The sequence below is a fragment of the Corythoichthys intestinalis genome, chromosome 6, assembly GCF_030265065.1.
Source record: "Corythoichthys intestinalis isolate RoL2023-P3 chromosome 6, ASM3026506v1, whole genome shotgun sequence".
Taxonomy (NCBI): domain Eukaryota; kingdom Metazoa; phylum Chordata; class Actinopteri; order Syngnathiformes; family Syngnathidae; genus Corythoichthys; species Corythoichthys intestinalis.
In genome coordinates this window covers 30,958,544-30,974,398 of record NC_080400.1, presented here as the reverse complement: position 1 = coordinate 30,974,398, position 15,855 = coordinate 30,958,544, and the positions used below count along the sequence as shown (strand labels likewise).

At 39.6% G+C, this 15,855-nt stretch overlaps 1 protein-coding gene across 2 annotated transcripts in view; it reads left to right on the top strand.

Moving 5' to 3' along the window:
• Positions 1-15,855, top strand: part of dph1 (diphthamide biosynthesis 1) — a 138,603-nt gene that overhangs the window by 86,519 nt on the left and 36,229 nt on the right. For both annotated transcript variants that reach the window (XM_057838453.1, XM_057838454.1), the window contains exons 6-9: positions 4,739-4,860; positions 12,448-12,516; positions 13,158-13,314; positions 14,292-14,392. In XM_057838453.1, coding sequence (XP_057694436.1) covers positions 4,739-4,860; positions 12,448-12,516; positions 13,158-13,314; positions 14,292-14,392 — 449 coding nt within the window. The remainder of the gene's footprint in view (positions 1-4,738; positions 4,861-12,447; positions 12,517-13,157; positions 13,315-14,291; positions 14,393-15,855) is intronic.

Sequence of the window (15,855 nt, the reverse complement as noted above, 5' to 3'; positions counted from 1 at the left end):
TTTTTTTATTGCAGATATTGAAAATTTGCACTTGGTGGCATCCAGACGGGCTTTAAAAACTGCAGTTAAAAACTTTGAAGTTGGATCTCAGGCTCGAGTTGACGGTCCGCCCCATGGCGAGCCACCGTCTCTAGCCCCAGCCTCTTGGTAGCGCCCGGGTAAAATGCACGTAGTCTCGATATATGTCCATCAACGTGCAGTAAGTGTTGTTGCTACGCAAATTAACTTATCTTCCCTTGCCTAACAGCGTTTTCTACCTGTAAACAAACAAACAATAAAACTTGTTACACTTGCATTTCTGTGGTGCCATCCTACACGTACTGATTAGCAACAAGCTAGCAGCAGTAGTTGTAGTAAAAATGATTAAACTTCATAATAACAATCATCGTAATATCAATAGCAAAGGCTTTTCATGCCTCACATTTTAGGTTTCAAATTTTTGGAGCACATACCATCCAAAACACAGCGGCAGCATGACTACACCTACGCCGGGACCCACAATACATGTACAGCCTACAGTTTCGACGTCTCCCTCCTTTGTTACCAGCACCCATGCTTTGTGGTACGGTGCATTGACTTGGCTCTACATCTGCCGTCATGAAGACAAAATTCCTGTGTTCGTGTATGAGGACACATCCAACTTTGTGGCTGTGGAGGTAACTGGTAAATGGACAGTACTTATATAGCGCATTTATCTACATGGTTACCATGCCCGAAGCACTTTACATTAGCACACATTTACACACCAATGGTGCTGCTGCCATGCAAGGTGCTGCCAACCCATTGGGGGCAAATTAGGGTTCAGTGCCTTGCACAAGGGCTGCCAACCCACTGGGGTACGGCTTGGGGGCAAATGAGGGCACTTCGACAGTGGGCAGTCGTAGCCGGGAATCGAACTGCTGACCCTTCAGTCCAAGGACAACTCCAGCTACCAACTGCGCCACGGCCGCCACGGTACAGGAATGCCTTGGAGCTTTTCAGGTTCCTCATGGCGTTTCCTTCCAGTGCCATAGAGTCAATAAAATACGATAATATTTTACTTATTTGGTTACCCTCGGTCATTTCTTAATGTTGTCATCCCATGTCAAGATGGCAGAAGGATGCAGTATTTCCAAATTGTGTTTTTTCAGGGTTTTTAGTGAGTGATGCCACACCAGCGCCATTGAAGTCAATGGTAAAAAACTTAAAAAACGAACGTCGCTTGCAGTAATGCGGAAGTAAAGCGGAAGTACCTCGGAAGCTTGTCTATAGCAGCTTTGCTTTCATTTCAAGACAGGATTTGTCCACTGCAGAGTGAGAGTCCGGTGCCCTCATCTGTGTGGACCAATAGTCGATCCAGAGTTGTGTCCTAGAAATCAACTCCATCCTGGGCTTCAAGGGCAGAGTATTGGAAATCATCCACTCTGTCAAAAGCTGTAAGACTGGGTCTAGCTTTTCCATTGAAAGTAGCTTTGCAATTGCCACCCAAGCAGGCCTCGACTGCCCGACGAGCACAGGCAACAGTCCCGTACAGCCCATTGATGGAACTGAACCTTCCAGGTTCAATGAGGTGTACAAGGGCCATGGTGCGCACCCGTGGGATTGACAGAGGTGGAATGATCCCCGGGCAGCCAAGGTCAGGAGGCTTCATCAAGCGGCCCCTTAGTTGTAAACTTTGAAGTCTATTGATGTTCTCGTTGGTGACCATAGCAGGGATGTCACTTGCAGTCTTTACTGGCCACTCGCTTTAAGGCCACCTGAGGAACTCGGGCCCAGTCTGTCACTTTGAGTGTTCTATCAGTTCCTCAGGGAGTCGATATAAGCAATGTTAAGGCCTCCCTCAAACCACTTCCAAGCGTCCACTGGGCCGACCTTCTGGATTTCTCTGATTCGATTTGCGAAGCATGGTTTGTATCCAAAGCTGTCCTTTTGGATTGTCCCAACCATTGTCTGGCTGTCTACTAGGTGTATTGAATAGTCGACTTGGAAGCGGCAGTGCCTCTCAAAGTATTTTTTCTGACGAGTAGCAATTACCGCACCATAGAGTTCAGCCTTGATTCCATCTCCATTTTGATCGAGAGGAATGAACTCAGCCTTTGACTCAACCAGCCTCACGATGACTTAACCATGCTCTGTTTTCCAGCGGAGATAATAACACAGCTCAGTAAAAGGCTTCACTTCCATCTGAGAACGTGATCCCAACTGGAGGGCCTTTTTGTCACACAGCCAAAAGAAAGTTGAGTCTGTGACTTCATGCTGGGTATGGGCATTTTAAAGAGTTTCTTAATTGGTCAATATGCCCTTTTTTCATTGCCAAAATTCCGGTGTCAGGAGCAGACATGGGCTCTGACGTTTTCTAAAACCGCTGTTGATCACAAAACATTTGATACTGTAAAATGGCAGCAATTACTCACATTATGTAAAATGTCGCTGTTGGGCGGATTACCCTCACCTCTAGAATGTCAACTTTTGAAGACACAAAATACAATGGAAAAATACCATCTTTCTTGCATTTTCTATAAAATATACCGTTGCATACTCTGCTACTGAATAATAATGCATAAATATCTTGGACAGTCTGGGGATAAATACGAGTATATGCTCTACTTCAGGTGAAATGGGCTGACTTTCTGCTATTGACATGATCAGGCATACAAAATTTTATAGGTTATATTTATGTGTAAGGTTATATTTTTAAACTCCAGTTCTTTATCTTTAAATGTAATTATAGTTGAACAGGCATATCAAATCATGTTATGAAGAGGTATGTTAATGAGGTCGAATACCACCAACACTTTGTGAGCAGTTTATGTGCCTCTTTGAGTTATCAGCACAACCAAAGACACAAGGGTTAAGAAAAGCATGTTTCTTTATAAGTACCTTTAGGACAACTGCCAGAAATGTCTTCATCTTGATTGGTTTTGGCAGTAGGCAGCAATTTGAAAGCCACCTAATTGATCTTCTGCACAAACATTACCGGCATTAATCTGAACATAGAGCATATGTTGAGTTAACCATCACAGATGGTTAACTCAACGTGTCAGTTTAAATTGGAACATTTCTAAAAAAAAATTGGGTATAAACTGTATATCCATCTTGAAAGTGTTTTGAGGCTCATGAGCAAGTTTGTTTCATTCACTTAACTCTTTATCGAGAGAAGACATAATATTCTAACAAGGCTCTAAACAATTAGAAATTAAGTGGTTTGTTTAAAAGAAAGATGTAGCTCAATAATACAGTACTGGTGCCAAAGGCCTTGACTGAACCTCCGAAATTGAAATGCACAAGAAGGCTCTTAATTCTTGATTTTTACAGCTGCCTAGTTAGCAGAGTGTGGCAAGAATGATTCATCCCAACATAATTATTATTCATTTTTATTACATTATTTGAAACTGAAATCACAACATGTCAATGTTTGAGAAGATGGAAATGTTTGACTTAGGCTGACCTTACGCTACAGGATAATCTGTCAAAGCAGTCAATGAGTGAAGTATTTGTACAGACGATCTGTTCGCATGCATAATATTTCTGCATATCTTTCTGCTAATTTGTCAAGAAGCCTTCGCTTTTCTATCCAACTGCAGTACAAGTGTGGGTTTGAGAAATGTATTATAAGGTGTTTTTTTTTCTTATTTTTTTTTGGGGGGGGGGGGTTTGAAAGCTGACATACACTGCAGACAGCTCAGTTTCTTTCTCTTTACAAAAGTAGTGGCATTAGAAAAATAATGCATTGTTGCTCTATTAAACTTTGTTCTATATTTCTGCTGTTATGGATTGCACACATACCTAAGGTTTTCCCTAATGGAATTGCTTTTAAATTCCAAACACCCAGCCACGTGGGTCCTTTTTTTTGGTATAATCGTATGTTTGAAAGAACCTGTGTGCGAGTGTATTTTGCTTTCACTGTATGAACTCCGCCTCCAACTCATGCTTTGTAGGCTGCCAAAGAGATCCTGCAGTATGGGTGGGTGAAGCTCAAAGTTCACATTATTCCCTGTTGACTGCCTTAAATTAGCTTTTAATCGTTCAATTCATCCGTCATCCTCCGTGCACTGTAGCTAATTTGTTCTTGGCGCTCTCATCTTCTCACTTTGCCTCAATTAATATACAGTCGAAGAGGCGATTTATTTCATGACACATCCGTCCTTAAAATCAAGTTGGCAGTCTTGTGATGGAGAGGAGCAAAGTCATTAATGACCAAGCGAGAAGGACTTGGGGATCACATCTCCAGTGTAATCTTTTCTGACTTCTTTCTCCATCTTTTGCATCACTGCCCTATTTTAATCCTGACAGTCAGTATAATAAGCATACATATCCCATTTTTCCTGCTTTTGGCTTCACTCTACCACTTGCTCTTATTTTTTTGTCCCTCTCCGGTATTGAATATAAAGAGAAATCATTGGGGAAGTTGTGGGGGTTGTCAAAGGCAGAATCATGAGAAAATCTGTGCACAAAATAAGGCAATCAGGGGTTCGATGAACAATGATAAAAGCCTGCTGGCCTGTGCGAAAAAATATGTCTGCATGCAAGGCAACTTGATTATTATGTGGCAACATAAAACCGATGGTAGCGTTAATGGGATGTGCATGCTAATGAACAAGTGATCGCCACGCATAGTCACAACATTGTTGTGCATTCTCTCGCAGCGGAGGACAGTGAACGTTGAAATGTTCAGTTTTGCAAATTACTTTGAGCATATTTGTGAAAGGTTAGAGGCTGAGCAAACATGCTTTGTTTGTGATTTTTTTTTTAATCACAGGCAGTGAGTGCAGCCCTCAAGCCTGACTACGACGTGCTGGTCCCACAGTGTCGACCTCTGTCACCAGGGGAAATTTTGGGATGCACTTCTCCTCGCTTAGACCGCAACGTCAGTGCCATAATGTAAGAAATGTTGTTTGTCTCCACATTGTTTTCACCTTATCAGTCATCAGATATATATCTGCATAACCAAAGATAGTATCCCTTCTTTCCCCTCCCATTATTACTTCCGCCACCACCTTGTCACTCGAGGAATAATCAGGATGACATCAGACCAGTCATAGCAAGCTGTGAAAAGTAGATATGACTGAGTGCCTGTTTTATATTATTGGTCGTGTAAGGCAGCCAGAGTTAAAAATAACGCTGCACATTGCAGTAGAGGCAGACAAGACACAGACACCTGTGGCTGCAATCAGCACACATCAACATTTCTACTATTTTTTTTTTTTTTTTAGTCCTTGCAATAAATTTCCTTTCCCGCCCACAAAAGAAATATGGTATTATACATTTTTTTCCCCACTCTTTAAACAGTTCTCAATTTAAATAGCATTTTCTTTACATACTTTTTTTTCCAAAACACTCCAAGTAATCAATAATTATTTTCAATTTTTGTTTGTTATAAGTGGGGTTTTTTTTGGAGGGGTGTATGCAGTGATGTATTATGCTAGTGAACCTCAGCCCACCAACTGCACCTACAGCCATTTTATTAGGCCCATCTGTTCATCTGCTCATAAATGCAAAATTCTAATCAGCCAATTACATGGTAGCAACTCAAAGCATTTAGGCTTGTACATGGTTGACGATCTGCTGCTATTCAAATCAAGCTTCGGAATGGGGAGGAAAGATGATTTAGGTGACATTGAACGTGGCATGGTGTTTGGTGCCCAATGGTGTGGTCTGAGTACAGTGGTACCTCTGCATACGAATTTAATTTGTTCCAGGGCCTGGTTTATAAGTCAAAATGGTCGTATGTCGAGCGGGATTTTTCCATAAGAATAAATTATAATTTGTTCCACAGCCAAAAAAATTATGCTAAATCCTTAATAAATGCTGCAGGTACGATTACTAAAAGCAATTACACATAGTAAAACAAATGAATTATAAATTGAAATCGGAATAATAATAATAATAATAATACAGGCAGTAATAATAACAAATTATCTGGTTCTAATGTGGCAGTTGTGTTTTGCATGCTTTTTCTGAACACATCGTGTGACTAAAGAGAGGTGTGGTAGAGTGGAAAGTTTTTACTTTCGCTTTTCATGTTCTGTAGATGTTGGTGGTGGTGTGATGAACCAGTGAGCCGCGTTGTCTTGCCAGTTCACTCACACGTACACCACGGTCATAATTTTCTATTATTTCCTTTTTAATTTAAATGGTAAACGTCATCTTTTTCCTTTTTTCACCACCTGCACTAACCTTTTTGGGACCCATGTTGATTTCTCTCACAAGAAAAACCTCTGTGCTTCTGTCTTGCGGGAAAACTATGAAATTGAAACGCTGTCAAAAATGGTCGTATTTCAAGCATATGTATGTCGATACAAATGGCAAGTCAAATTTTACGTCGGATGTCGAAAGGATCATATGTTCACGCGATCGTATGTCGAGGTACCACTGTATTTCAGAAACAGCTGATCTTATGGAATCCTCAAACACAACCATCGCAAGGGTTTACAGATAATTGTCCAAAAAAGACAAAACGTCCACCTGAGAATTGTCACTGAACGTGTCCATCCCTTTATGATCACAGTGTATCCATAGCTACTTCCAGCAAGATACAGTATAGTGCCATGTCATAAAGCTCAAATCATGTCGAAATGGTTTCTGGAACATAAATGGGTTCACTGCACTCAAATGGCCTCCACAGTCACCAGATCTCAATCCTATAGAGCACCTTTGGGATGTTGTGGGACAGGAGATTTGCATTCTGATGAGCAGCCGGCGAATCTACAAAAACTGTGTGATGCTATCATGTCAGTATGGAACAAACGCTCTGAGGAATATTTCCAGTACCTTGGTGAATTTATGCCACAAAGGATTAAAGCAGTTCTGAAGACATAATGGGGTCCAATGCGGAACTAGCAAGGTGTACCTTATAAAGTTTAAAAATAAATAACTAAATAAATAAATCCAAAAATCCAAATTCTCTGAATTTAAGCTTCTCACCTCCAAAAAAAAGAAGACTGATAAGTGTGTTTAATCATTTTTAAATTTTCAGCTTTCATTTTAGGAAACAGTGATAAACATATTTGCCCATGTTAAAAAAACAAACTACTTACTGAATGATTAACACTGGTGCATTTCCGCTAATATAAATTTAAATGTCCTGGTTTTAGATAAAGACAAAGTAGATACAACAAATGCACCCCTACTGTCAACACAATAAAAACGATTGAAGGCCACAGTCCAGTATGTGTGTGGACACATCCAGTTCGTCCCAATGAGATCTTTGGTATTTCCTCAGGTGAAAAAATGTCAAGGTTCATCGCTTGCTCTTTGTAGGTGGATGTGATGAAATCTTCCCAGAGCATAAGATTATACTAACGGGACAAGGCCAGGCTTAGCTGTATATGCATAAAGCAGGCCCCGGGAAGTACAAAGGTGTGTGTCGATGCTCGTGTGTGCAAGGATGTGCTCACCCACGTGTCTTTGGGCGTGCGATGAAAAGAAGTGGAAGGGTTAGGGTGCTTCACCTACTAATCCAATGTGCGTTTGCTTTGATGTGTGTAGGGGTGTGATGGGAGGGAGAATCGATTGGTTTGTTTGACATTTGGTACGCTCTTCTGTCTTGAGCTCTCAGATTGCCTAACTCTTTCTACTTATGCTTACACCTGCATATCCAGGATATGCTGACAGCACATGGCTGGGCCCTTCAAAGGCTGTATAATTGCAATAATTACAAAGGTATTTATTTATTTTATACTTCTACAATGAGTTTCGGCTTTTTTACCTACTTGGGTTTGTGTGTATCTCTTATTCCTATGGACATGCAAAAATTTGGCTAATGAGTGCATTTATGGCTTTCGCGTCATTGATTTTATTTGTCATTGTATCTCTAGCTGCTCTTTTACAGTGTGATGTATAATGAATGTATAATTGATTCATTCAAATCGGGTTCAACCACTTCCATTCTCTTCCTCTAGTCAGACTCTGGTTTCTATTTGTCCAATATACAAATGTGAATTCAAAGATAGGATTATTTCATGATGTAATAGGAAATAACTGTATACTAAGAGCACATTTAATATCGCAATTAATTATTGATGGTAGGGCGGAGATTGTCAGGACTCAGGAGCGTGAGGTATGGGCAAAAGCAGCTTCTGAAAGTGAGTGACGCCTGAGGATATCTGTCGCTGAAGAGCAGCTGGCTTATTGTTCACATTGTAAACATGCTAGAGCCTTGGATGTTTTCAAGCAAAGAGAAGAAAGGGAACATAGGAAATGCTCAGGTCCATTTTACAATCATTGCTCTTTGTAATGTAATGCAGTCGTTGAGAGCTCTTGGTGTGTGCTTGTAACTAGGGTTGGGGATCGTTTGAAATTGAACCATTCCGGTTCCGATTTCGGTTCCATGTTTCGATTCCGGTTCCGAACGATTCTCGATTCCGATTCTTTTAAGAAGCAGGGTCCAAACCCCCCCAAAAAAAAGGCAGGGTAAAAAAATCTATAGTTTGAAAATTTATAAGTTTATATTAATGTCTTCTACAAATTTATTATTATTTTTATTTAGATGAATTTAAAATTATTATTCATTATTATTTATTATTAATACACTTAATATTAAATTTATAAATTATATGAACTTCTCAGTGTTATTTTTAACCTGTATATAAATATCAGTCTTTGAACTCGACTCTGAAGTTTCATTCCACACGAGTGCACTTTCACAAAGATGTTTATTTTTCAAAAGCTCATGGAAAAAACATTTACTTATATTCTTTTTCTATACATGTACCTTAGCTGAGAGTTACAATGAAGCATTAGTAAAAATTCTTCTGTTAATTGTAATTTGATGTAGATGAGGCAAAATAATGTTTCCTTATTTGTAAAACCGATTCTGTTGTGTTTACAGACACATGCAATGTTTATGTTGTGACAATACACGCTAGGCCAGTGAGTGGCGCTGTAGGAGTGTGTACGTATAATGCGGAGAGGAAGAGATGAGAGCGTCTGGCTAGGATGCTTTGTGATGGTTTCTAATGGTGCAGCGTGTCAACTACGTAGCACTCGGCTAGCTTTGCACTTGGCACTTAGGCGATATTCCATGAAGCCGGCCGTGCAGCCACCTTTGCATGATATACTGAGCTGACTGGTCTTTTTTTTTTTTTTGTGTAAAGTTAAGCCAAACTTTTGAGTGCCGCTGCACCATGTCCATGGTTGTAATCAAGTTGCAATGCACAAACACGCACTTTTTGTGGCTTCTTCTTCGTTGTTTTCTGCAGCATTTTTTTCTGCTCAGCGTTCAGGGCATTGAAAATGGCATGGAATCGAAATTGAAAAATTCAAACGGTTCCGGGAGAACCGGAGTGTTAGAACCGGGTCCCATCGGTGCGCAATGCTGGATGCCTAACCCTTCTTGTAACATAGACAGACAGACACACAAAAAGCTATAGGTTCTTAATGGGACATGTTTTCAGGTAAAGACTTGAGGATAAGACCCATACCCTTTTGAAACAATATTGTTTGAAGTGGGAACCCGCAACCTTGACTGAAGACTCAAGAATGAATTTAACATAAACCATTTAGTCTTAATTCTACCGCTGCTTCATTTTCCATTTTTTATGGCCAAGTGTAAATTGTACTTAGCAATGCTGATAGCTCACAACTTATTGTTTCTCAAGACTGATACCAAAATACAAAAGTGTATGCTGTGCTGTTTGCATACAACACATACGTGAATGTGTTGATCTTACGCATTTCAGTGCAATATGCATATGCATTTGCTATTACGGTAATTAAGATATGTTTTCAGGGATGAAAGTGGTTAGAATTTCTTGCTGGAACTGCGCGACGTGAAGGTCGCCACGGAGCCAGAAATTGTATTTATTTATTTTATTTATTTATTTATTTATTTTTTGGGGGGGGGACAAAACTGTTTTGGTCAGTTATTTCAATAACACATACAAAAACTTATTTTCTATCAAAATTGTATTTTTTTCAATGTTTTGAAAAATAAAAGTTACAGAAAAAACTGCTATAACCCCAACCTACATTTCCAAATTTTTATTTTCCCTCATTTCCTCACATACTAAATGCCAAATCTCAATTTTAACTACTTAAGAACATAGGATGTATATTAAAATTGAAGAAAATGTAAACATTTACTTTTTGTTGTTTTTAATAATAAAAATATGAGTAACATGCATTCAGAAAAATAAGTACAAATGACTTATATTATGCAGAGTGAAATGGAATATATTTTGAAGATCGCCCAAACATTGACTTTTATAAATCACAAGGAAATGAATAAGTAGCCTTACATAAATGAACAAATAAAAATCCAAAGTACACATTGAAATGAACAAATAAAAATCCAAAGTGCACATTTACAGCTAAGATGTTCTGAACCTCCCCATCAGAGCAAATAAACTAAATATGATAAATAGGCTACCTTAAGGGCCCAAGTACACCAGATGCATGATCGTTGCGGTTCCGGTCCGACTCCGGTAAAAAATAGCACCGGAGGCAATCCGTTCCCATTATATCCTATTGTTCAACGTATACCGGCCGCGTCAGTGCTCCGGATTGACTGCGAACCACCTCCGGCGTGCCGCATGCCCGCCGGATGGTATAGGCTATTTTCTATTTTTGCCGGACACGCATCCAACAAAATGGGCGGAGCTGGGCCTGACGTCAAAAGCCCAGGTGCCTAATCACAGTTTAAACACGGGCGAAGATGGATGATGAGCGCTTCATCATGGAGGTGGAAAGTCACAAAGTGATATACGATGCAGCAGATCGTTATTATAAGGACAGCATTAAAAGCGAAGCTGCAAGGTATCCTATTACGTGTGTTTTTCTGGCAATGATATCAAACACACGACGTGCTGACAAATTTGAGCGAAAAAAAAAAAGCAGCATATCCGGAAGTCCCACTGCAGAAATTCTCGTGCCCGGCGCACACACAATGTCAGTTTGTATACAGAGTGGAGGGGGAAAAGTACGAAAGAGAATAAAGAGACACCCGCAAGTTTCGACCTGGTGGTCTATTCAAGACGTTTCTCTTTCTTTCCTACATTTTACTTGACTTTTCATAGAAAAACCAACAATTTGCGCTGGGCACAGGAATCTGCAGTGTTGAGACGCCAATTCCAAGTACGCTGCTTTTTAGTTAATTTAGTATATAATTCGCTATCCATTTTATAAATATTACAGATTATTTAACAGTTTTTTATAACAGCTCTTTGAGATGTTATGTACCATAAATTTTAAATGTGCACAAAGATATAAACCCACCGACAACAAGGGCAGAATAGGGCCCCGCCCCCCTTCTCCCCACACACGGAGCCCTAATCTCAACACGATGCAGTCAATCTGGAATTAAGAGACAGACATAACTAAAATATCAATATGCAAAGAAAAAATGTGCTCTCTCTCTGCTTCTCTGATGAGTATAGACTCTGTGTTTTTTGTTGTTTTAAATGGCACATTATAGCGCGCCATCACGCAAGCGCTCACGAGGGAACGGAGTTGGCGGACCGCAGTCGGTATGATTTGCCTGTTTTTGACGTACTGCGTGGCACGCAGTCAACACTGAACCGGAACGGAACCGCAACGATCATGCATCTGGTGTACTTGGGCCCTGACTCTTTCCTTGCTCTAAAAGATTTGATCTTGATTTTTTTTTTTTTTTTTTGCTGTTTCAGAAAAGATGAACTGAATCTTATACCGGAACTGCGTTCTGGCCCTGAATCTTATACCGGAACTGCGTTCCTGTCCGTTCCCATACACTTTCACCCGTGTATATTTTGTATATATTGTGCAGCCTTACCTGCTGGCATAGTCTGCGAGGAGCCATTTTCAAGCCCCTTTCCTCTGAGGCACACAACTCATGGCAGCAATATGTCCAATCCCTGTTGCAATGTGAAACGCTGCACCCACAAATTCTCAAATGCCAAACACTATCATTAAGGACTCTCTCGTGTGTGGCTTGAACTAATAAATGTCAGTCCATGGATAGAGTGAAAAAACTCTTCTCTCCAGGGAAGCAGCACATTGTGAATGATAAAGAGTTTTTAGTGCATTTTTTTAATTAATTTTTTTACCAATCAAATTAAGATGCATTTTTATTTCCATTCCTATATGCTGCGTGAAGTGCTTCCTAGTCTCTCTGGAGAGGATTGTGGTGTATATATATATAGATATGCTTTGCCTTGTGTTTTCAGGCACCTACATGCCTCAGTATTCTTTGTGTTTGTACATTCTGCCTACGCTCTGAGTCTGCTGTATCCCCACTAGAAGGCCAGGGGTTAATTGAAAGGGCTTGCATTTTCTGTAAACAGCATGCTCCAATCGTTAGGGGTCATGTTCCCCGAACAGCAGAACTGGGCTGATCCTACGCTCGAGGCCTGAGACCTGCTAGGCCTTTAGTCTTCCGTAACAAGTTGACCCACAGAGAAGGAGGACATTGATTTTAATGTCTTATTGAATTTTAGACAAATTGTTTTCTCCTGAGTTTTTTTCTAACAATTGATTTCTGTATTTCTGTAGTTATTTGGGAGATGGAAGATTTCACCTGGAGTCGATCATGATAGCGAATCCAGATATACCTGCCTACAGGTATGGTAAATGTAACGTGACATTATAAAAAATGTTTGCTTGATAATTTGTAGTTAGCCAAAGGATGTAAAACTAAATCACTGGAAATAATGGCATTAAAGGAAGTCCTGTGCATAAAAAAGACATCAGATACACTTGCAAATTTATGAGACCCAGCATAACACCTGCCTAAAAAATCTGCGTTTATATTATTCAAGATAATCAAAGTATACAACATTCCAAATCACAAACATTTGTAACCATTGGGAAATTAATACACCGTATCTGACACTATCAGTCAAAATTGTGGACTTGATGTAGCGCCAAGTCCTGATAACATTTGGTAAGGATGTGTGATTTTGATGACTTGCTGTTTTTATGCAAAGTGAAATTGTGTTATAGGTATATGCACGGCTGCAGAGCTTGCCGGTCTCTGTCACAAAACAAGATTTTAATCTCAAGTGACGGCCCTGGATCCATGGAAAGCAGATTAGATACTCTGAAGGAGCTCGCATTTACACAAACTCCTGTCATACTTGATGTGCTTTCATGATTGGATTTTTAATCTCGCCTTGCACTTTTGGTCCATGGGATAGGTACTTGAACAATAGTTGTTTGCATTTGTCGATGAGCAATATTCTGTGTTATTTTTCTGTGTGTAGGTATGACCCCTACAGTAAAGTATTCTCCAGGGAGTATTACAACCACGAGGCTATGCGCGCCTTAAGGCAAGAGGCCATCGACAAGGCACGCTCAGCCCAGAAATGGGGTCTCATTTTAGGTACGCTGGGCCGTCAGGGTAACCCAAAAGTTCTGGAGGTAAGTGTGTGCATTTTTTTTGTTTGTTTGTTTCAGCAGTTTTTCGTTTCCTAAGGCCTGCCGCACAATAGTTTGACATTTTTAGTAACACAGGCCAGGAATCCAACACTGGTGGGAAATCTCTATTTTGTGTTCAAGATAAAACAGACAGTAAACAAATATATCATCCAATTGAAGCATATTGTTGGCTGTTTTTTCAAAAAAAGTTATGATATGTGAACTTGTCACATTATTATTTATTAAGTATGTGCGTCAGTTGAAAGTTTTTCTTTCTTAACTAGCATCCGATCTTTGGGACTTTCTGTGTCACCTTTCTTCAATGCCCTCACTTTGAATAACTCATTATCAAACTTTACAGAGCTTGACACTATCTGGAACATTCATGGTTCAGATACTCCTGAACCTCACTTGACACTAAACGTATGATCGACTGTAGCACATATGCTAATCGACTATGTGAAACACATATAGAGTCCATCAGAGACAGAAGGTGTTTCTCCTTCTGCCGCCAGCAAGGGAGAGGTTACTTTTTCGCATAAACACGGAGGAGGTTTAAAGGGAGATTTCCAAGGGTTGAACTTCTCTGCTTTATTGATCTGTAGAGATTAAGAAGTGGAGTGCCAGATAATATTTTAAGAATGATCTGATAAGAAAATGCAAGATTTTCACATGGACAAACACGGAAACATCCACATTTTTATCTAACCAAAATAGCGTTAGAGGGACTTTCTAAATATCATCTCAGTATATGTATAGTTACAAAACTTCAGCAAAGTAACAAATCTGAACTTGGTTCATCCACCTGTTTTTGGTGATCTCTTTTGCTAGTCTGTTTTTTTTTTTTTTCTCGGTATCTTGCTGGATGAGACATTAAATAGAAATAAATCCGACTGCCAAAAGTGTTGTAAAATAAGTGGCTAGGTGTCACAAACCCAAGAGAAAATCACGCCACTTCTAACTCCATTCTCTCGGTGTAGCACCTGGAATCAAGGTTGCAGTCGCTGGGCAGGCGTTTCACTCGAGTTCTTCTGTCCGAGATTTTCCCTAGCAAGTTGGATCTACTGCCTGATGTCGACGCGTGAGTAATGATAAGCAAACACGCATACAGTAACACACTACCAATTGTAGAGCACATGTACCCCAATTAACACTAAAAAAACTGAACTTCAAATAAGAGCTAATATTTTAGCATAGATGTAGATCTTGCAGCACTTTTTCAGCATTTACCCTCACAAATTACTAAAATTTTCAATTGACATTGCAATATCATAGAGCACATACAAAACTGTAATTAAATATTTTTCTTGCAGGTAAGACAAAATGTTAGTAATGTCACTAACAATAGATTTCTTAAAGTGGCAGATGGACAGCAATGTATGTATGGGACCCACAAAATGTTCAAAGTGGAAATGTAAATAGAATATAGCCTGTGGGATTAAAATGCCACATTTTATCGAACAAATTTTACTTGGCAATAAAATTGTGTGCAATTTTTAAATTTTCATGTTATCTCTTATCACACACACTAGTTAACAAAGCAGTGTGTAGGAAATGGCACAATCATACCCTTTTCCTTGTGTGCATGCAAATTAAGGCTGCAACAACTAATCAATTAAAACCGATTAATAAATTAGTTGCCAGTGAATTTTATAGTGATAAAAAGAATTTTGCCAGCAGCTATGAGCTGTCCCGTTTGAGTCCTTGCGTGTGTATAACGCGAGGCTGCGCGCGCCAGTGATTGGAGCAAGAGCGAGAGAGTTCACTGCTACACTCAGGTTGGGTTGCTGAATTAACCCTTAGATGCACAAGTTACTGGACCCTACACTCTTCCATAAGTGGGTCAAAAATGACCCATATTAGAACCAATGTGTTTTTATGCCATATTGGTGAAGAGTAATCACTTGTATATTAATTAGTATTTTATTTAGGATCACACAAGAATGATTTAAAGCTTGAAATATCTTCATGATTCAATTAACATTTAAAAAAAAAACAAAAAAAACAACAACAACAAAACAGAACAGCAATAGACTTTATCCTTCTTTGTATTTTATCATCAATGATGAAGAGCTCCCATGCATCTTTTTGGTGAGACAGCGGTGCTAAGCCCTTGTGGAGGCACTGACCGATTTCTGAGGATATTGTGGTTCTGTGCTCTGCCCTGTTTGGGAGGTAATTCTCTCTAGTAAGAGCCCTACCAACTCATTCTGTTTGCCATCATTTGGACACTTTCTTCTTCAAAGGACACATAAGTGGAATCTTGAGTCAGATTGATCCTGTTGAGTTGGATTTGCAGATGGACAACTGCCACTGCCACCTGAACAATAGTCTGGGTCCTCATCATTAGAAATTTTGGACACTTGAGTCCAACCCCGTCACTGCCTCTCCATCATCCAACATCTGTAGGTCCATTTCAGCTGTAAATCTTGGAGCTATGACATTTTGGATAAGGAAACATAAGAGTAGTGTTTTCAATAGATCAATATGTAGCTGTATAAATAAATACACACACACACTATATATATATATATATATATATAT